We start from the raw sequence: 23422 nt of genomic DNA on the forward strand, positions 1-23422 counted from the left end.
TTACTCCCTGTATTGATATAACCTTAGACATTACATATGTTTGCACATGTTGCGTAGTTTTGCGCTAAGAAAATCACAATTAGAAAATCATTATTCGTACCACAATGGGGAAATTGCAATTTGGAACAGCATACAAAGGAGAACATAACAAGAGTAAAGAGTGGACTGCTTAAAGGATGAATAATAAAATAGAATAGAATAAAAAAAAGTCTAAGTATTGACATATATTGAAAAAGTTTTTCACTCGACACACTCAAGACCTTTTCCAAATGAAGATATCTCCTACCCCAGGTTTACACAGTTTGGTGATGCTTTAATCTGCCGACTCATTTCACCGGTTTCCAACGCTAAATTTAATCAGCGTGCCACCAGAATAAGTACGACCTACCTTTTGATCACGGTAATAGAATTGTGCCCTTTGCTTAAGAAAAGAAGTGAAATTGCAAAAGGAATGAAAGGTCAAGAAAGAAGGAGAAACCCAAATAGCTATGGAAACGCTGAAATTAAGAGAGCAAACAAAGTGCTGCTGCTCTGCTACACACAGAGCTTCTTATGGGAAAGCAACAGATATTACCTTCAATTAATAATATTACGGAAATCAAGCAATCAATATTCAAGCATGGGTAGACTTTTTTTGCCTTTTCTGTAGGCGCTATGCAGCCGTGAATATTCTTAACAGTACTGTCAAGATCAAAACGTCAAATAATAGAATTTGGAAGGAAATGGTGCTTTTTATATGAATGAATTAGCAGATTACTTCCATATCCACATTGCTAGTAAATCATTTGACAGGCTGTATCCAATCTGCATTTCTTTGGTGATATACAGATAAGATACCACAAATGCAACATTGGTTATAGAGAGAACAGTTCTTCTTAGAAACCACAAAAATGTGTCCCCTCTCACGCTGAGTGTAAAATCTTGACTGATGTCACTTTAGTGAAAAGAACAACCCCACAAAAAAAATAAATAAAAAAAATAAAATAAAATTCAGCCATCTTATAATTGCCAAGTTGCTTCGCTCACCTGAGTTATAAGCCAGTTATCTGTCCCTGCACTGGCGCTTTGATAACGGGAATCATTACCCAACATTTAAGCTGCCGCCACTGAGAGTCAAACCTGGAACTCATAAGTTTGACATCTTATGGACTCTGAATTTTCTGGGTAACTTCACCTTCTTCCAAGGGGAAACGACTGTGTGATTGTGGTCAGAGAGGCAGACTCTATAAGTGGATGGATTAAATGGATAGAAGACATTTCTCCTAAGGGGTTTAATAAAAGACGACAAAAGCAAACAAGGTGCAAGGAGGAGGTAAAGAGATGGTCAAAACTCCAACAACACTTTTATAGAGCCACGTGTTTTTCCTTATGGCCTTCATCTGTGCTCCAGCGCACATTTTCCTGCCAACTCTGACTCGCCTCGAGAGGAACTTATCAGTCCACTTTCAGTCTGCCTCCATCTCATTTTAGTTTTCCACATTATTATATACACACACACACATGCCTGCACTGGTGCACTACACTGCACTCTTTTGTTGCATGGCAGTGTTCTGTTAGACGTTTGACACGAACCATGTTAACAATGCATCCAACATCCAGTCACGATTCAGGTGTGTGATGATAGGAGTGCTAAAGAAAGATACTAAAGAAAGTGTATGTTGACAACGAGAGCATTAAGCAGAATTAACAAGAGGAAAACACAGTGAGAGAAAACTGAAACAGCAGATAGATGAACATACAGGCATCAGGGACAACATTATGAGTACCTTCCAAATAGTATTTAGGTCTCCCTTGTGCCTCCAAAACAGTTGTGCCTCATCAGAGAATGGACATGGGTCTTCTGAAGATATCCTGTGGTGTCTGATGAAGGAATATTGTTAGTGGGGGACTCTGGGTCCTAGTAGTAATAGCAGTTGCTTTTGTAGCACTCTGTTCTCTTATTCTGCAGGACGGTGGGTAACTCACCTCAAAACAATTAGTTTTCACTCTTTGCGTGGATGACCGGTCTATCCAAGTATTAACTTTGGCATATGTGTATACCAGAATGTATGCCTCTTTCTAGTGCGCAGAGAGACCTGGTTATGCTTCCAATGAGAGCTCAGTTTCCCATGCATTAACAAAATCACTGTAGTCCCTTAGTTTCCTACTCATTACCAAGAAACACATTATCACAAAGGTACTTCTCGTAGGACAAATAACATGTTTTTTTTTTTTTTTATTTAATATCTAAACAAGCAAATGTGTTTTGAATAGTAACAAATGCTGGAGCTCATTTGAATCCAGTTCACAGTCTCTTAACAGTACACAGAGTTCCTGGGATGCAGGATGCTGTTAGATATAGTCTGGCAAAACCCTCCTTCAGCAGTGCCTCGTGAAGAAACACGTCCCCAGGCTCCGTTCACATTCACAGGTATCTATTAGGCTCTCAGCAGCTTGGTGCAACAAGTATTTCTCTCATAATGCTAGCAGGAAGAGCTAGCCAGCGTTAGCATCAATTAAGTAGAATTACCAACGGAAAAAGGCTCCCACTGAGCGTCAGGTCTCTCCAGCAAACACTAAACTGTGCAGGCACGTAACTAAATGAACACTAACTTACAGTTTACTGAACTAAGTTCTAGAGGTGACTTTCTATCTCGTCTCTCCTCATGGCTCCACCCACCTGGAAATCCTGTAGGTTTACTTGAGAATCACTAATTGGTTAATCAAACAGATTTACACCTGTCCATACCATTTATAACCAAGACTGTGGTGTGTTCAGGAACCATCTAGACCATAGGACACCCCATAAATTTAATGAACCTTCCCAAATACCAGTAATCTTCTGACGTTCTGTAATTTCCCCATTTTGCACTTTGCAAATTCATGCCTTGATCAGATTAGATTAGATCACCCTTTGGCGGGCAGATTTTGGCCTGTGGGCCGTATGTTTGACACCCCTGTTTTAGTGCTTCCTACACATAGGTCAGTTGGGATCTAGGGGACTCCCACCAGGCACCCCTGATCTGGTCTTGGCGAGCAGTACGTGTCTAAGCAATATCCACATAAATGCCAGGTCCAAAAGTTTCCCAGCAGAACATTGAATTGATACAAGATGGTCAATGTTTTAAACTACTCCTATAAGTGGATCTAACGTTGTGCGTGATCGATGTGTTCTTTCGGCATGATGTTTCTGGCTTCCAGTGTATCTCTATGCATCTTGCTTGCAGCAAATACCTGCAGAGTCTTACAGTATCAGTTTTACAGTTTCTGTGTCCTGGTAGAGCCAACTTTGTCATCTTTGAAAACCAGGCTAGCTGCATCCCTGTGTTGTCTCTTGTGCTCTGGCTACGTACTGATTGAACAGATACAGGAATAACTTTTTTATCTTTTAGTTTATCAATAGGGATCTACAGTGTTGTGTTTTGAGGGAAACAAAACAAGCCCTTCACAAATGCATGGCTCAACACAGGAAAGCCAGCTCATCAGGAAAGGATTCAGCTGCCCTTGTAAACCTGAAGGACGAAGGACACTCCTTTGAAGACAACAATGTCCACATTTTAGCCATAGAAGGCAAAGGGTTTGAAAGAGGAGTAAATGAAGCTAAGTCAAAAAATTGAAAGTCTGGACTGAGATACAATTCGCCATCAATCTGTAACACAGTTTTAACATCTGTCCCAAGACGTTTCATCCCCATTTACACCTTGAGACTTGAGCCTCCATCTGATAATGGGCTGTTAGAGCACCCATTCACTGGGGAAAAAAGACAGGATCAAACAGTTTCCTGATTGAGTTTCTGATTTCTCATTTAAACTCCCAACTCCACATCAGTCTTTGTTAACTGTACTTGGATGAGCAGCAAAACATCTTCAAGAATCACTACAAGACCAGTCACCCTCTTTTTTTCTTTCTTTTTGCAGAAATGTATAGATGCATTGCCACAATGTGCAATTGTTTGTGTGTGAAAATGAAAAATACTACATTACTCAGGAACTGGGATTTCAGCCTTTTGGGGATGCATGGTGTGGGCTCACAGCAAGTGAGGAAGAGGAATTCACTGCAACATAACACTGTGACATAATGACAGTAGTGTGTTAAAGCATATGAGCTACTGTGTTAAACAAATAACCTTCAACAACAAAGGGTAATGTCAAGAATTTTCTCCTTTCATTGTTTCCCTCCGCCCCACACTAGAATAAGAAAGGTGATAGATAGAATCCTGTAATGAGATATCAGCCTTCATACCATAGAAATATCATAATGCATGTTCAGACATTTAAAGAAAACAAACCAACCACTCAATTTTCACAGATATGTTTTTATTTGTCAAACTGAAAGAGATTTTGCTTGAAGCAACGTCTTTTCTGACTGTACACAGTTCATCACTCTCCTCTGCAGACTTGAACCAGCCAGTATTTATAACAGGTACATTTTCTAGATAGTGGTCGACACTCACACTGAGGAGGTTTAGGAGAAATAATATTCGAACAGTTGATGCAGAAATACAAAGACGGGATGAGCCTCCGCTTTTCTCCCACTCTGGATCGGTGAGATAAAAAAAAAAAAGTTTCACACAGCACAAAGACAACCGACGGTGAGCAAAAAAAGCAAAGACGATATCAGATCTTCACGATATGCAAGAACATGATGTGCCTGTGGACATTTTTGTTACGCCGTACCGCTCGAACGCGTACATCATGCAGACTTCCTAAAAGCTCCGTGTATAGCAGGTCTGCTCTGTGATGGACGCTCGCACGAACTGCAAAGATCAATCAGAGCAGAAGCTGGACAACACATAGCCATTTGGCAATAAAGAATGAAAGAGTCAAAGTGTAAAAAGACAAATAATCAGTGAAGAACACGCTATTTATGCCCATCCTTTGTACATGAACTTAAAGAGTGAAAGTCACTGAATCACACCAATAACAATTTCCACATATTGATAATCTACATGAACGTCTTTCAGTGCGACGTCACCTTTTTCCAACATATTCCTTTCATGTAACACACTGGAGCTATTGCACTTCACCATAAACTGTGTAGTACATTACATTTGCCAAATCCGAATACTATTCCAGTTTTTCAGATAACATTTTTTTTTTGTTTTCAGACTTCATATGGGTACTTGTCAGTTACAACAACAATCGCTCTGACGTCAAATTGTCCTGGCGCACAACATGACTCACCTACAAAGTGTTCGGACTTTGATCTTTTCTTGCTTTTTTTATCTTTTTGCATGATGGTATTAAAATTGCTATTTTTTTTTCTTTTTTTTGTAGTTGTTAAACACAAAAAATTTGAAAATAAGAGTGGCACTCTTGCGTTTCCAGTCTTGTCATGCAATCAAATCTACAGGGAAAGGTTGATGCATATAAATTTAACAGTTCTTTCCTGTAAATGACTCACTTTCCCGTTCTATTTTCTGGTGCTGCGCTTTAATGTCAGAACAAATGAAATTCGTTCCAAAAGTGTGAAATGATTGGTTTGTTAAGGGACTAAAAGCTGACAAGTCTTAAGTGAAACGTGACGCATAAAAGTGGCCCTGGCTCCTTTTAGGTCTTACTATAGCACTCAAGAGCTTCTGGGATAACTCGTCACGAGGGGAACCCGCTGGGGTAATCCGGCCCTATTTTTAAGCCGCGTAGAATGGCCTGTAAAGTTTGACACTGCTACGACACCTCGGGACCCGTTTACTTCCATTTATTTAACCATTAACTGCAGCCAGCGGCAGGACCCATAATACAGTGAAAACTGCATACACAAAATGTTTTGACATCACTGGAATAACAGCATCTTTATCCTCTGTTACTTTAATTTTTCAGGATATCCCTACAGCCATTTGAACATCCAGAAAGCTGCTCTTTAACATTTCATCACTACATGATAAGAAAAACTGAATCCTTTGAAATAGAGATATTCACTTAGAGTTCCGTACTGTTATCGTGGTTAATCATCATCGCAGGTTTGAGATAACAACATATACTAGTATATTAGTAATCTTAATTTGCTCTCTTTTGAAAGTAAGGAAATTAATTAAAAGCTATCATTTATCATATCAAAAGGATTAAAAGAAAGCGGGATATTCGATATATTCAAATTATGCATATACGGGTGATATCAATAACCGACTTCACTCATCTGAGCTTTTCTTTAAATAATGAGACACAGAATTTCTTTAAATAGGTGGCCAAAAAATTGCTATTATGAATGACATCTATCCTGAGCTTTATTAATTGATTCAACTTAGATCTCTTAGAAGACGGCACGAGGACATTCAACGTAGATTTTATGAATAAAATAAAATTAAAAAAATCTATAAATATATTAAAAAAAGAATTTTAAATATCTTAGAAAATGCGTCGATAATCAAATAGTTACAAATAAAAAAAAAAATCATAAAAAAAGGAATCTCCTTATGAGAGCGGCGTTAAGACATTTCAACATCCCGTGAGCCTCAGTGTCAGTGAAGCAGTGCCAGCGCTCGTTCATCGTCTCGCATGTCGTCGGCCATCTTTAGTAAGCTTTCTGCAGTGTGCTGTAATGTTTCAGAACTATTTGAAAATGCACATAAAAATAGGTCCCTAAATTAAAGCCATTTGCTCTCAGGGCTGGAGGAGGTTTTAAATGATTTGTCATAATATACATGTATAATTCACGCACCATGCAATTTCTTAGTCTTTTACATATAATACAAGAGCACTAATAGTGTTTTTGATTGATGTAGCAATGCCAGTGTCCATTAGGGTAGAAGCATGGCTTTGAGGAGGTGTAGTAATCAAAGTAAAAATATATCTGATAATGTGATAACATGTCATCTCTACTTGGTACTTAGTTATGGTATGAAGTTGGTTAATTATGTCCAATGGAGCACGACGGACAGATTCCACATCTTTGTTAAAAAGTGACACTGTACAATAGATTCCATGGCAACAAGTTAAAACCACAGTGAGAAAACCCTTTCCTTCCACCCTCAACCCCTCCCCTCCCATATATGTGTGTACACACATATATATATATATACGTGTATATATATATATATATATATATGTGTTTTAGAAGTTCATTCCAAACAGGATGGCAAATCTTGGGAAGAATAAAAAGACAGAGATCACGTTTTTAAATAGGAAAGAAAAAGACAAAAGGGGGACAAGGGGCAGGTTTGAAATCATTGTACAAAAGAACGAACAGAAACCCACCACAGCCAAACACTTATTCTTCAAAAATCCATTGGAAATTGATTTCTTTTTACAGGTTGCACAGTTTATTTCTGTTGCACTGCGTGACGTGCTCCAGTATGCCGAGGGACGTGGGTTATGGCGAGAGAAAGAGGACTTCACTCTTCCTCTGTGCATCCGAGTACTTCCGCGCGCAGGGTGATCCGGCCGTACCATGACCAGGGAAGGATCCGAACGAGTCGAGCGTAGATGGGTGGATCTATCACGTTCTTTCTGTGCGTGTCATTGTCGAAGTTCCCCTGGAATACCTGTTTTTTAAAAAAAAAAAAAAGTGACAAGAGGGACAAAATATTGTTTATGAGCAAAACAGAAACTGATTTTGTAGTCAACGTTTTGTCTGTCGTCTGCTGCCCATTAATTTGAAAACATAATTTTGGCATTGCAGTGATATTCAAAGGAGTTAACACAAAAAAAAAGAGAAAATAAATAAAAAACAGAAAATGTAGCCACGCGTTTTAGCAGCCAACATGTTGTGAAAAAATAGCTTCAGAGGAATAAAAAACAAAAAAAACCCTGATAGCTTTTTTTTTTTATTAGGAGACAGGTGCAGAACATTCTTAGTGTATTTCTTGCTTGATTTCTCATGACTGTTACCTTGAAGACTTCACGCTTGAAGAAGTACTGAATGAAGCACGGCCAATCAGAGCCTCAATTCAAACAGCGCCAGAAAGAGAGCGTACCCTGAACCTGTACCTATTCTTGGCACTGCTTTTATGCACAGCATACGTGAGCACATGAACACTTTTCCCCCCTGAGAAAAATTGCGTATTGTTAAAGTGGCACAGCTGGAAGTAAAACCTTCACATTTAGCGAAAAACACCAGCTGCTGTTTCCCCTGCTAACTGAATGGTGTTAATAACATGCACCTTAGGCTTGTTGGTTGGTCTCGTTTGCCTTAACCATAACCAGACAGAAGGCGCTGGTGAATGCTAGATATGTTGCTACAAAAGAAAAGCCCTGCGGTGCCAGCATTGGATGGGTAAAACTCATAACATCTACGCATTGATACGCATATTTGACCAACATGCAATGCCTACACATCTGCTCATAAAACTACTACTCATAGTTAAAGTCAGCAACTTTTACTGCAATCCAGTTCCATTACAATTATGAGCCTTCAGATGAACCCTGAAGCAACATTTAAAGCCCACCACATACAAGTAAGCATAATTATCATACCGGGACACATGCTATTGTTGATTTTTAGAACATTTGTGCGTGCTTAATAGACAGTAGAGTGAAGTATATTAGAAGGAAATGTATCTACAGGGAGTGCTCCATTGAAGGATATGATCACTTCAATTAAACAGATATGATTATGCCTGTGTAATTGGGATATAATGGGATTCAGTGTTGTGTGGAATGGAGAATCAGTCGGCTACATCCGAGTAGGGGATTTTTCGGAGTAAATTTCAACCGAGTCCCTTTTCAAATAATCATGAGAGGATGAGGAGTTCGGAGAAAAACAGTTTAGTGTAGTCGAAATATTCACAGACTGTACAGAATATGTGATTAAACAAATAATTATATATCATCACTTAAATATGATCATAAATCTGTCCATTTCCCTTCACTTCATAGTGTAAGGTAGAGCGAGCCCCTTCAGTGTGTCCTTATCCAATCCATTCCACTCAAGAATAATTGTTGTGTTGTGAGTGAAAGTCATGCCTCCATGTTGAGCAGTCATTAATAGTTACTGTTGGAACTTGTGTTTGTTGTTGGAATGTTTTTAAAAATAGACTGAAATAGTAAGAGTAAATAAATTCTCAGTCTTTGTTAGCTGTTTGTGAAATTTTTTGCTCACGCACTACATTCGCTCACATCCTGTGCGTCTCCTGGGGGCTAAGCCTCCCCTGCCCTTTAAAACTTAGTGACGCCCCTGGTGTCATCGGTAAAATAACTGCATGGAGGGAAAGCTTATCAGTGCAGTAACATAACTGGAAAGTCAGCAGCGCACTTCCTCAGTCATGGGTACAGTGGGTAGAATAAAAGTAAAGTGCGTAAATTACACATTCAGTGCAAATATATCTGCAGGATTTTGGTTTGTAATAGACAAGAGGATGCTGCAATACATACTGTATATCTTCATTCAGTGAAAACAAAAATGCTTTTTAATAAGCCTCCGGTATTTTATCTGTGTATTTATTGTAAAGTATTAGTTAAGGGAAGAGCACTGCATCCTGAGTATCGGCTACATTGACTGGTATTGGTCTAATTCAGTGATCATCCGGATCCAGATTACAGCGATATAACATTAGCTTCTCAATAGCTGAGCAGGTAGGCAGCGGTTAGTGGTTAGGGCCCTTTGGCTCGGAGAAGCTGCGGTGCTGATGATGATGTAGAAAGGCGTGCAGAAGAAGGCCCTGAGAATGTTTCCGTCTGATAACTGACTGCCCTCAGCAGACACTTTCGAAAAGACTGTCTGTATTTTGGCTCAGTTTGAGGAGCTAACCAGAAAATTGAGCTCCTACGAGGCTGTGGCATCGGGGACTTCTTAGTGAAGAAACAGGAGGACCACGGGATCGAAAAAAGTGAAGGCAACCTTAGCTGCACCCGCCAAAAGATGCTTCACTGACACGTAAAAATGCTGGTTTAAATCTTTTGTTTTAGACATAGAACATCAGCACCACTACAGAGTATTGGTATTGGCTCAATCCTGACATCTGACCTGATATTGTTACAACTGTCATGTTATTATTAAATAGTCGTATCGGCGAATATCCAGATACTGACAAAAAAAAAAACAACTAGTTGTAGTCGTAAGTCAATTAAATCAAATCAGTTAAGCTACGTAAAAAACAGTGTCATTTTATTTATTGTTGCAAAACGTGAAGTCTCTTCCACCCTTGTAATAAAGCAGAAGGTGCCATTATGATACAATTACAGTTTCTCTAAACATAAAGAAAAATCTAATTTAGGTAACTTAAGTAGCCTTGCTAAATAAAAAAAGGAAAAAACACAGATGAAATGGTGAAAGTTGTAACTATTTATTTATTAGTTTTTTTTAGTTTTCTTTAGAAACTAAACTAAGTCTATAGGTTAAGACTGAACCTCAATAAAACATGAAGCTGTAGCAAACAACGTACAATAAAGAAAATTTGGAAGTTGATAACAGATCCCGTGGAAGGTAAAAATGCTTTAATTTTTATATATATATATATTTTCTTATACCACTTGAGTTTGAAGATAACCCAAAAGTGGGAATTCCATTTCATTTGGGCACTAGTGATACTCATTATACAGTTATTTATATATAACAAATTATATTATGACAAATGAATCTCAATAAAGCACGTAACTGTATATTCTCAATAGAGAGACCATATTTCTAGATGAAGATACTCCCACAGAATAATTGATAATCCATTATTGGATTTACATATGAGGTATGATTGTCCCACTCAGTGATCTATCAGACCTCTTGCTCGTGCAGGTGTACTAACGCGTTTCCAGTAATATGGTTGTTGTTGCTCATTTTCAGAGCTCATGCGAGCTACTCGTACTGAGAAATAAAGCTGAAATCATGTGACAGGTGTGCTCTTTCATTACTTATTTCATGAGAAATACATTTGCAGGTCACCTTTCCAACCTACATTGTTTTTCATCATCCACCTCCTGCAGTGAAACCCATTCTCTCCCCAGCCTTTTTTCATCTATACCGTAGCACACGGTTTAAACAGTCAGACAACCTCCGGGTCTGAGCAATGAAGGCCATGCCAAAGTGCAAAAACTTGTAATTCATCGAGTGGTCGCTTAAGGCTGGCTCCAAAAGGGAGCAAATCCCTATAGACCTATAAGCCCAAATTTACAGCTATATTAAACATGTTTACACTCTGGTACAAAAAACGATTTTGGTCTCAATAGTTTTTTTCACTCTTCATGACAACTCTACAGGAGAGAATTTTTTTTCTAACTCTTCCCTTTTTAATTGACGTTTAAAATTCTGCATAATTAAGGCAATTTCCCCTTTGGGTGACAGTCGGTAACCTGAGCAACCAGGCTGCTTTAGCTCTGCCCCAACTTGACCCCCATGTCCATATTTGGAGTATCCGAGTGTGGGCAGAGTAAAGCTCTCAAATCAAATTATAACACACACGACTCAGCCAATTCTTTTTTTTTTCTTTAGAGACACAAGACATGTCAGCAGCGCAATAAATACACTATACATAACCAACTCCAATATCTGGATGATAATATTCTAAATCTTATGCAGTAATTTGAACATATTTTTAGACAGCCTCCAGAAACTGAACAAGGCACGAAGAAAAAGAGCAGATATTTTATAGAGAGCGTTATGTCTGTGAAAGTTCTCAGTCATCAAGGTCACAGCATATCCAAAGAGCATTGGACATAGAGAGCCTTAAAATTAACTTTCTCTTGCTGTTCTGCCTGTTTTCATGTTCAGTTGTAGATTGTACAAATTTGTACAAATACAATGTTCTGTGTTCCAGATAGGAATCATAGACTATATAAAGGTGGAACTGCAAGTAGAGCTTGGTTGTAAGCTCCACCCCCTTCATGTTAGTGGGTGGGATATGGGCCAAACTAAATCACTAAAAATACACGTTAAATATATATTTTTTCAGGGATGGTTTTAGTCATTTTAGATAGTTGGTATAATACTGGTGCCTACTCAAGTGTCCTGTTTTTCTGATAAGCCTCGTTTTAGTTGGTTAGTTGACAGAATGTGACATAATGGCAAATACCAGTTGCTATGCCGACGCTCCGTAACACGGCCCTATGGGACTGTGAGAGTTGTAAAAAAAAATATGAAAATAATAAGTACAGAACGTGGGGTCGGGTCATCAATAACGCGACTCCTGACTCCGGCTCCAAACTTGCAAGACGGCACCGCCCGCATCCCCGGAAAAATAGTGTCAGTTTAGCCGACGTAAGGAAGTGGTGACTGTGTTTATACAGTCCATGTTAGGAACTATCATGTGGTACATTATAGACATAATGAATAGACCTGTCCACATCCAGCATGAACAACAAGCACTTTAGAGGTTACCCTCAGTGAAGTACATCATTGGCCATAACTGGAATCACACTCGTACTCCTAAACATGCAGGTGGTGAGCCCATATGATGGCAGCCCAACCCTATTACTTTAGGCCATCTGGTACAGTCACTTGCCTGGAGGCTCTTCTCATAGTCCCAGGAGGTGCTGCGTGACATTTAGTGTAGCTTTCTGCAATTAATCATCGCATCTAATGATGAAAAGTCACACTCTCTGAATAACAAACAACTGCACATAAATGTACACTAAAGCAGGTGTGTTCTGTTTCACAGAATAAGCACAAACTGCTGTTATGTTATGTGTTCAAAAGTACGGAAACAGCTATTTAAATTCTTTTCGGCAGTGTTTTGAAATTGCAAATGCATACAATCATCATATAACAAATGTAGACTAAGAATAGCACTCACACACATCTTAAAATCCATTCTGTCTTTACTCATTTTACTTTTACTTTTTATTGTATTTTAGGACTACATTTGGTTGTAAGAAATGTTCCATCTGCAGGATTAACGGTGATGTGCCAACCAGAGCACATGGGAAAAGCCAGGACAGGAAGCACATAAAAACCGCTGGCTGCCTGAAATATGACAAAGGTGTCTCCTAGACTGTCTGGGGACGTGCACGGTATCAGAAGCAACGTCTGTAAAATAACGTTTCCGGAGCAGGAAATGTGAAGAATCACAACAAAAAGGCCAAATAATGTTAGGAAGGAAAATGAAAGATAAGGGTGAGCAAAGTGATGAAATAATCCTCAACAACAACAGCAACATATTGGAAAACAACTTAGTGTTAATAAAAGATTCCAGAGACAGCGATGAGATAAGAACAAAATGCATCATTTTTATTAACTTAGAAGAAGTATTGAGGGAGTCGACTGCAAAGAAAACACGCTATGGATGACCTGCAAACTGTATAAAAGCTGTAACAATGTTTTTTTAAATAATTTTAGTCCTAAAATTTATAAGAATACTTTCAAAAGCTTGTCAGTGTTGGACTTTATGCTGGTTTATACTGGAGGTAGGCCATGTATGTGTAATATAAGCCATATGATATATACGAAAACCCTTAAACATGATAGGGTGATTTCATGGGGACTCACGTCTGCGAATTCCGACAAAAACAAAATAGTTGTGCAACAGGTTAAAGGTAGTATTTTCAGCGCTGATCAAACTGATTGAACTGGGGAATGTACATGAGTATTTACATTCTTATATCGTAACCCTACACACCGATCGGCCATTACATTAAAACCACTGACAGGAGAAATAATTAACGTTGACCATCTTGTGACAATACAGTGTTCTGCTGGGAAACTTCCTGGCATTGGTGTGAATGTAAGTTAGACATGTAGCACCCACCTAAACCCACAGTAATGACACTAACACTGTGGTTTAGGAACAACTAAAATAACATGAAGAACACCACACGGTGTTGACCTGGCCTCCAAATTCACTAGATCCCAAACTGATCAAGTATCTGCGGGATGGACTGGAGACCGAGCCTGATCCACAGAGGCCCCTCCCCTCAACCTATAGGACCCAAAGTCCCCCACTAACAGCACTGTATTGTCAGACACCACAGGACACCCTCAGAAGGCCCATGTCCATTCTCTGATGAGCCACAACTGTTTTAACTAGGGAGACCTGCACCGTATTATGTGTGAAGTTAGTTATGTCACTTCACCACCTGCAACTACATTACCCAGCAGTCTCGACACGAGGACAAAGGGCACATGTCTCTGAATGTATCTTTAACCTGACCCAGGGTCCTCAAGTCTACTCCGAACTACTGACTTTCTAATCTGATAGATTTACAATTGACGGCCTTGTGTGCAAATACTCCATTATTTAAACGTGCTGCACCGGTCAAAGGATCAGGTCACTCAGATCTCTTTGCTCTCTGCCCTCAGGTTGCCTGAGGCGGCTTCGGCAATACCAGGAAACACCAGGAAAACTCTTCTATGTCTTCAGTGAAAGGTCAAGAGCAGCCTGCCAGCTTAGAAGAGGCAGTTACACTCAATCAGTCTGAAACGCACAACATGACCACTTCTTCAAAGAGGTCAGTGAAGAGTTATCTATAGACTGTATTTCTCTTATCCTGGGGTTAGCTGATTCTCATGGCTAACATTTTCTCGGACTGCAGAAATAAAAAAAATAAAAAACGATTAGTGGTCCATCTTCAGATGATTGTGTTCAAAGCTTTCAAACCTAACTTGTGACCTGGAGGGAACTGAAGCCTCTAATGGCTAATTAACCCCATGTCACCAGAGTGAAACACTATTAAACCTAAATCAATTACTTTTGTGCCCCATCGACAGACTGTGTAAATATTGACGCCCGTGCGAGAGCAGATGTGCAGGGCTGGTCGGCATAGCGACAAAGTTGTGGATGCAACTCAGTTGATATGTAAAATAATCCACTTTAATTAATTTTACACAATAAGCCTCGGTTACATCTGCAGGTATTTGGGATTTGCGTGCAGAGAAAAGGCAAGCACGGCACTCGATAGATTCTGTAGAGGGATACTGTTGGTGCGAGTGCCGCTGTGCCCTGCTTTGACAACATCTGTATTCTGACAGAGCCTCCTCTCTCAATCTAGATCTAACTGCCTGCAGACTCTGCCACACAGGAGCTGGAGGGGGGAGCTGAGAAGAATACTTACAAGCCTCTACCGCTGTGTTCCAACCAGACACACACGCACTTTCGCAGTATATCCCTGCCAAGTCGGGCATTGTGGTGTGGCAGGAGGAGCCTGGGGAATCCAGCAGCCAAATGTGTCCTCTAACATTAATGGTTGTTTGAGCTGACTGGAGGGGGAAAACACCTTGAAGAAGCATACATCTGAACAGCCACTTGGCTCCGTCGAGGGACAGACTGATTGACATATTCACTAGTCTTGCTTAACACGCCTGCCCTCTAATACAGAGCCCACATAGTCAGATTGAATGCCGGCCCTTGGTTCTGAATTTAACAGCAATGATAAAACAGGGAGGAATTGCATTTGATTTACAAAGACAGTTAAAAATAAACGTGGTGCTGGGTAAAAGTGCTGTGCTCTGGAGTTCTTTTCTTCTCAAAATGAGATTTAAAAATAAATGCAATAGGGAGATGACACCTGTACTTCTCTCCCTTTGTGTTTGCATTCAGAGGTGGACTTAAGAAGGCCTCTGCTTCCTAGTATCCAGGTTATGTCAGTGGAAAGCATGCTGAAGTGCAGAAATGAAAAATAAATTAAAAAAAGATCCTATATTTATGGAGGCTGCATTGGATCTGCAACATGGGCATGAACAGGGTGCGGTTATTTTCCTTAATAAACTGCTGCTCAGATTTATAGCTCTGATTCGAACAGAATAAAAGTCTTTCTTTAAGAAAATCTAATTTAGAAATGGCTGCTGGAGTTAACACACAACCCTACGAACTGCTGAGAATCAATTTTTACAAGGAAACAAACATATAGCTGAGGTTTTTATGCGCTCAGACCGCGAGGTATATGATCTGAAAGTGAACTATGAAATGACGGCAAATTAATAACTAAAGGTTTTTAAGTTGCCAGAAAATAGCCCAGCAATGCCTTCATGTGGGGATTTTATTTTTAGACGGAAGAAGTTCTTGTTAATAGACGAAGGCGTGGCAACTGGAGTCGAACAAAAAACAGCTTTTGTGTGAGATGTTGCTGAACCACAAAACGACAAGAAAACACTTTACTCGAGCATGAACGTGTCCTCTGTGAATCTGAGTGTATTATAAGGAGGCCAGATTCAGAGTATCTGTGCACGTTGTTCGACCTGGTCCCAACATATTACGCGCAACTACAAGTCCGAATTAAGCAACGAAGTTCTGACAGCTGGGCTTTAAAAAAAATAAAAAAATAAAAACGGTTGTTTATTTATGCAAATATCTTCAAGCTCAAGCTTCAAATGCTAAAAAATGCTAATTGTAAATCCTGGAAAAATAAACAAATTAAAATTATGTTCAACAGATTAAAAAAAAACAACAACAACAGATTAAACCAACAAATTATCCAGCATGTTAAACTGCAGATACTGCACTATTTGTCTTCTTGATTTCCATAGGCAACGCATCAGCATTACACGAATAAGAACGACTTATCTTTCAATAACACAGCAAGAGAGAAAAGTAAATATTACCTCTCCTGACACCAGCATCTGAAAGACAAGAGGCTTCAGCTCTAGCTGTAACCCTGCGCCTGCAGCTCTCCTGATATCAGCAGAGCGGCGGCTGCAGCTCTACACTGTCTCTGCTGTCGTGGGTGATTGGAATGGACATGTGTACTCTGTTGAAGGGCCGCAAACAAGATTTTCAGTCCCGCACTGGCCAGGCCAGGTTGACAGAACGGTCTTATCTGATCCCCAAACCAGAGGGAGGCAATAGGGACGGAGCGGGCGAGTTCAGTTTGGGCAGCAGATAAGACGATGCTAAAGGGAAGTAGAAAGCAGGACCAGACAGCTCCCAAAATGGACATTTCCACAGTTGATACCTGTCTTTTTGACATTTGCCGCTTTCTATTTCAGGGTTGTTCCCATTCACGTGTATTTTTCTGTCGGGATGCTGTCAACCCGAAATGCTCCCACAACTCAAACTAGTAGCCGTCCCCAAACTATTCCACTGCATTTAAAGAAAACAAACAAACAAACAAACATTTGGTCTGGTTATGCAGACGTTAATATCAAAGTCATTATGTGAAAGCAGCTTACCTTGTCCTTCCCCTGTTTCTCATCTTGGTAAACTTTCCACCGCTCTCCATCGATACTGTAGGCAACTTTGTATGAGCCGACAAACTGCACATGGCCAAAGTCTTTAGCTCCTTGGGTGATGATACCCGTGACCTTGGTCGGCACAAGCAGGTCCACCTGAGAGAGGCGAAGGAGAAGCAGAGAAAGCGAGACAAACAGAGCGGAGGACGGTAAATTCAGCGGCTCAAGAAATTTCAAGCTAGTGAATAAAGAAAAAAGTGTCAGACGTGTTACATTTTCACATTCTAGTCAGCATCTTTTCTTTCCTTTTGATGTCATCATAGGACTTACTGAATAAAGACACTGTGTGCAAGTCAAGTCAGTTTCAATTATTCACAGGATATTGAACAACAAGGCTAAGTCCACAACCTCGCCTCAGCAAAACAGAAATTGCACGCTGCAGCAGCTTCTGAGACCCACACTGCTCCATTTGGGTTAATTTTTAATAGGAACTCATTTGTTGCAAACAATTTACTGCGGCAGAGTGCCATTAAATAAGCAAAATGTTACTTTTGTCAACACTTTAGTGTCCAATTATGCTTTGTTATTTCGAAAAGCATTCAGCACCGTTGGTTTGAGTTAAGCTGAGACCCAAAATGCGTGGATGGAGAAATATTCTGTGGTTACATCTAAAAATGGTCAAGCCATACTACAAGAAACGTGTTTCAACTGTAGGAGTTATGTAAAATGAATAATATACTGTGATGTGAGAAACAAATGTTGTATTATAAAGTATCTTCAAACGATTTTTAAAGGAATTAAAGGTAGGAAATTTCCATAACTACTCATGTGAGCAACTGTATCGGAAGGATTGTCATTTTATAACAATGTGAAAAGAGAGACGGTAAATAATTAATAGCATTTCCCGGTGATATTAATAGCCTAAATGTCACAATAAAACTGTCATACTTTTCACATATATCAGCGCAGCACAGATTTGCCATCTGTACGAGAAGAAAAACTGGGTTCGACTTGGCATTTCGCTCTGGCAAAATTTAGAAGCACAGCGAGCGCACCAGGGAAACGTAAGCACAGAGATTTATTTCCTTTGCTGAATATGCTGTACACCACACCGAGACAACCATACATCACACTAATTGGCCTGGTCACAGGCCAACATACTGTATACTGTGTCACAACGCTCTGACAAAACAAAATAAGGCACCTTGTAGATAAAAAAAAAAAAAAAAAAAGCAAACAACCAACGCGTGAGGTACAGGTTCAGTTCCGTTCCTCCACCTCCTCCTGGTCTTGACGTGTTGCAGATCACTGCACTGCATCTTTCTACATCCCGTTTCTGCTGCCTGCAGTGTGTTACAAACTCCAAAACTATCTTTTTTTTTGGGGGGGGGGGACCTTTCATCTCTCAGAGCTTTTCTTCTCTCCCAGCTACTCTAAGTTGGACGACTGCTCCCTTGGTATTATTGAGGCTTTCTTAAACGCTGACATCCTGCTGTGCACATAAGCAGAAATAGACCTTGGTCCTGACACACATGTACACAAAGCCATGCCTTAGCAGCTACAAAGCAAACCCTTGACTCTTTAAAAGGCGTCCAAGCGGATAAACACCCGGCTCTCCATTTGTGAAACGTTGAGCTAAAGAAAGTAGGGCAGAAGTTTACATGCAGACACACCTCAACTCTTAGCATCGCTGTGGTTACAGGTATGCATTTATGCAGATGCTGCACAGTGCACGCTTCATTTGTTGCAAATGCACTATTCATGAAGTTTTGCCTTTAAATGAATTCCGTCCGCTTCCCTTTCTGTGTAATGTAGCGCTCGCCGCCGAATCCGAATGCTGCTGTGCCAGCACTGTGAAATATTGTGCTGTGATGTATATGAATACGTTTAGACAACAGCTCTGTTAAAATGACAATAACGCCACAACACGCCGCCGGGATGAAGGGGGGCCAAAAAGAAATGGCGGCGAGGGCTGTTTGGTTGATTCAGAGGGGCGTGACACGTTGCATTGTGGGGCTTTGATTATACTCCAGTTGCAGAACACTGAGGTAATCTCGTTCTACCCGAGCAGTCGAAGCCTGCCACCAAAACAAAGGCATGCTTGAAGGGGAACCTGTAATTGCTGTCACAGGTAGCGGTCAAAAAATACGACCGCTCCTAGCGACGCCGCCTCTGAACACTTTGATGGCCCAAACTGAATTAGGGAGCGAGATAAGCTTGTTAAAGCAAGGCCTCTCTTCCAGCCCCCACCCTCTTTTCTTTCTCCCATCGCATTCTCAGCCTCATCGCCCCCCTCTCCAGAAGCTTTTAACCCAGACGAACTAGGAGTGTGAACTCTTCGCAGCAATCTCTGGATGCGCGCGGTATCGATGTTACAAAGGAACGAAACACGATAATCAATTCCAGAATTTTGCCTGCTGCATCTGAGATCACAGAATAAGGATCACGTGGCGCTGATCTCAGATTGCAGTTTTGCAACAAATACAACAACACATCCGCACGGAGACAGGGTGAATTACCCATTTCTACTTGGGGATAGGCGACATTCGTGCGCTTCAGCCAGACAAACCCTTATCTCTGCTGCTCATTAAGACAGGAGTTGGTGTGTAAATCTCATGTCCCCATTTGAAGTGGCTTTGCCATCGCAGGATAAAGAGATTAATGCAGCCAACGGCGGCTTTAAAAGGAGCCAAATGAGGCCCAGTTTCTGATGTTATATACGCAGTGCATGCATACATAGCAACCCGCCGACATTCCCCCTCCAGCTGCAGCGATTTAACTGACTCATTTAATCTTTACAGCTGGAAGTGTGTTCATGTGTTTGTTCCAGAGATGCATATTTTCTGTATATTCACAGTGCAGAAGTCAGAATGGCGCGATACTCAGAGAGCAATGAGGAAGACATGACTGTGGTCCATCAATCACACAACGGGGCAGCTATCGTTAAAGCTTAAAGCCGTAGTAAGAAAATGAAAATGTCATGCTTCATTGCTCCTCTCTCTAGAAAAATACTTGATAAACCCGAGGCCAGTCTGTTTATTTAAGCATCCGCTGAAATCCATAACGATGTAAAATTCATGTAATCACGTTGAGCGTGAATGTCCTTGGCTCCCCAAGACCACGATGCAGAATCATTATCATGCTAAACCATCAGAAGGTCCGTGAAGGCTTCTCAGAGGGCCAAGACCGCGCTGAGATAAGAATCACGTTGGATAGCTCAGGCAGCGTTTACTCAGAGGAAATTAAACATGCAACATAATTAAGAAAGAATGAAGAACTCCATTCCACGTGTCGAGCATACTGACAGTCGAGCGCGCAAGTTTCCATGCGCCGCGCAAGCACACAGGAGAAATCAAAGCGACTGTCTGTCAGCTCTTCATTCATTTATTTTTTAACTCCTCCAGGCTCGTGTTGTCTCAGCGCTTTCACAGGGCGCGGGCATGAATCTCGCGTACCGTACGAAGGACGAGAATACAAGCTACAGACTGTGACTCATGCAGTCACCTACGACAACTGTGAATATGTTTCTGTGGATCATTTAAAATTAGATTAGGTTCTTTAACACAAGCATTGTGAATGACACAGATTGCGTTCACGTGGACATTCGTTTTCCACAAAGGCACCCACTCAGATCGGATGTAGCCCCGATGGGAAGGAATTTTGAAGTGTACGGAGAAGGGTAGTGTAACACATTGATAACCCAATGAAGAGGAAAATATTAGTGCCTAATAGGCTATATTAACACTTGATCCGATATTGTTTTCAAGTGCTTTTGGAGCCTGAATTAATGTGGCCAGGGCCATCTTTTACAACTGAATGAATTCAGTGTCATCAGGGGGAAATAGCTTCTTCTTTTTCTACTCTTCATGATATGTTCCTGCCAGATCCGTCTCTCCATAGCCGGCAGAGCCACAGCCACGCTCAAAGTCAAACAAATTCCATTTTGAGTGATGTTTTGGGTATGGTTTGGTTATTGAATTTTATTTAGAGTCCATATAAAGAGCTACGTTCAGAATCAGAATCAGAATTACTTCATTAATCCCAAGGGGAAATTACTTTTCACTGCAGCAGGTGCTACTCAAAGTGCACCAGTGTTCGCAACAAACAGCAATGTGCACCAGGGTTCTTCAGCGTTTTTCAGGTCAAGGACCCCAAACTGATGGAGAGACAAAGTATGGACCCTCTAACTACTATCAGACATGTGCAACACTAGGGTGGCGGTAACGTCTTCGCTCTCCATTTATCCCTTTACTATAATATGTTACAATTATGTTAATGTGTATTTAAAGGTATTTAAATTTGTGGGGGGAAAAATTAAAAAAAAAAAATATATATATATATATATATATATAAAAAAATATCTAATCAGACTGATTTCAACCAGGTAATGAAGCCTCCATTCTCCGGGAGAATGCGGGAGCCAGCACATGGGCTCCAGGGGAGGTGACCTGACATGATGTTCTCCATGTTCAATCAGATCTGCTTACTATCTGAACATAATATTACATGGCACATACCAAAGCAGAAAAGCCGCCATACATGACCCAAAAAGCACGACTGGAATTACTGCGAAAAACAGGTACGAGGTATAATGCTGCGGGCAGATATTGTCCAGACAGATGGCTGACTGAGTACAGCGCTTCTCTGCTGAGTGCAAAGAAAAGCCTGTTTGGGTCACGATAGTTTTCTGCGTTGAAAAATGGGCTGTTGCACACAGAGGTGAGGTGGCTAAACCCTTCTCATAAGATGAAGCGCTGGTCTGAGGCTCGCTGAGCTTAAAAAAAAAAAAACGTTACGTGACATATTTTCAGAGCGAAGGCGTGCTGCCGCTGCAGAGCCATGAAAGTGAAAATGAAAAGATATCAAATAAGTTGCGGCCTTACTCAGCAATTACATCAGCTGAAATAAATTAGAGCCAAACACTCATTTGTTTTGTTTGTATTTTCATTACTGTAGCAAACAAACAGCCTGCAGCCCCTTCATAAGCACAACCTGTTAGACAAAGAACCATAATGACTTATTAATATGTAAAATCTAGAGTGCTGATTATAAATAGCTGCAGGCCAATTTAGAAAAAAAAAAGAGAGGAAAGTCTCTTATGAGTTCACTCAGGGCCAGATTTTAATACACCTTAATACTTTCAGGCTGCATAAAGAGGAGTGGGTGGGTGGGCTGGGAGGTAGTTCTCCACTTCCACCAGACGGAAAAAGTACATTCTTTCCTTACGATAAGAAATAAAGAAACACAGCTCCCATCTCACTGCTCACAAGATAGCTAGACCTTTGGTAAAAGGCTCATTCATTCATTATCTGTAAATGCTTGTCCTCTAGAGGGTCACAGGGTCTGGGTTGCACCCTGCACAGGTTGCCAGTCTATCACAGGACCGGCACAAACAGACAAACGGCCCTTCACACACACACACATAAAAAACCCACGGCCAATTCGGAACGGCCAATAAAACCCAACGAGCATGTCTTTGGACTGTGGGAGGACGCTGGAGCATGCGGAGGGAACCCACGTAGGCACAGGGAGAGAACAGGGAGACTCCTCACGGAAAGACCCCATGGTAAAATAAAAAAGCAACACCACTCATGTCTGAACGTCGAGAGATATAGAGAATTTGTATGAATGCTTAATGTTGCACCACTGTTTACGCAGAGCAAGTAGGTGATCATGATCTATCGCGAAACACAGCCTCTCTCGGTAATCCTCGCTGAGCGGAATCAAAGTCTACAATTTAACAGACTCCGTGCAGCAACTTAGACCCAGAGCTGTGTTTGAAAGTAATACTAATTTAAATACGGGCCCTGTGAGGCACATATGCTGCCTGCACCCAGCACACACACGGAGTGAATCTCCTCTCAAACACCTTTTGTGGCTGGTGTTTACTCATGGGGTGGTGGGATGTCAAAAGGTATAAATGCCTGCTGCGCTCTCACACAGTGAAGGGAAGGTGTGTAGGCAGTATGAAGTAGCCCCGGAGTGTCGGGCATGGAAAAAGGCAATGTCACAGAGGGAAGACATCACAGGCTGGTCAGTGTGGCACTGAACAGTTTCTCTTTTTTCGAAATGTGACTTGTACACAATGATTTTTTTATTATTTTTTTTCTTAAAGTGCTAAATGTGGAATCGAATCTGGTCGCCTGAAAGAAACATCTTCACGTGGCACGCGGCGTCCTGACGTGAGAATAGATGTCGCTGTCACAGATCGAGATGACTCGCTTTGGCAGTACATTACAGGAGTCAGCTGGTTGGCTGGTCAGAGCACATCTTGCGGCCAAATTGATGGAGGGCTACGAATGCGAGGGAAGCGCTACACGTTGACTCGCAATGAATTGCAAAACGCACAAATCCGGGAGCCAAACAGTTACACATGGCACAAACATCGCTGTGCATTAAAAATCCTCCCTCGTCCGTCCTGTGGCTCTTCTCTCGAGTCTTCATGCCAGCATATTTACATGACGCAATGTTGCATGTA

At 40.9% G+C, this 23422-nt stretch overlaps 1 protein-coding gene across 3 annotated transcripts in view; it reads right to left on the bottom strand.

Moving 5' to 3' along the window:
• Nucleotides 1–4274: 4274 nt before the first annotated feature.
• The window catches only part of edil3a (EGF-like repeats and discoidin I-like domains 3a), a 103841-nt gene continuing 84693 nt past the window's right edge, over nt 4275–23422 (bottom strand). For all 3 annotated transcript variants that reach the window (XM_047592334.1, XM_047592333.1, XM_047592332.1), the window contains 2 exons: nt 16945–17100; nt 4275–7459 (listed from right to left, as the gene is read on the bottom strand). In XM_047592334.1, the coding sequence (XP_047448290.1) occupies nt 7310–7459; nt 16945–17100 (306 nt within the window). In that variant the 3' untranslated portion in view covers nt 4275–7309. The remainder of the gene's footprint in view (nt 7460–16944; nt 17101–23422) is intronic.

The sequence above is a fragment of the Mugil cephalus genome, chromosome 8, assembly GCF_022458985.1.
Source record: "Mugil cephalus isolate CIBA_MC_2020 chromosome 8, CIBA_Mcephalus_1.1, whole genome shotgun sequence".
In the NCBI taxonomy this organism is placed as follows: Eukaryota; Metazoa; Chordata; class Actinopteri; order Mugiliformes; family Mugilidae; genus Mugil; species Mugil cephalus.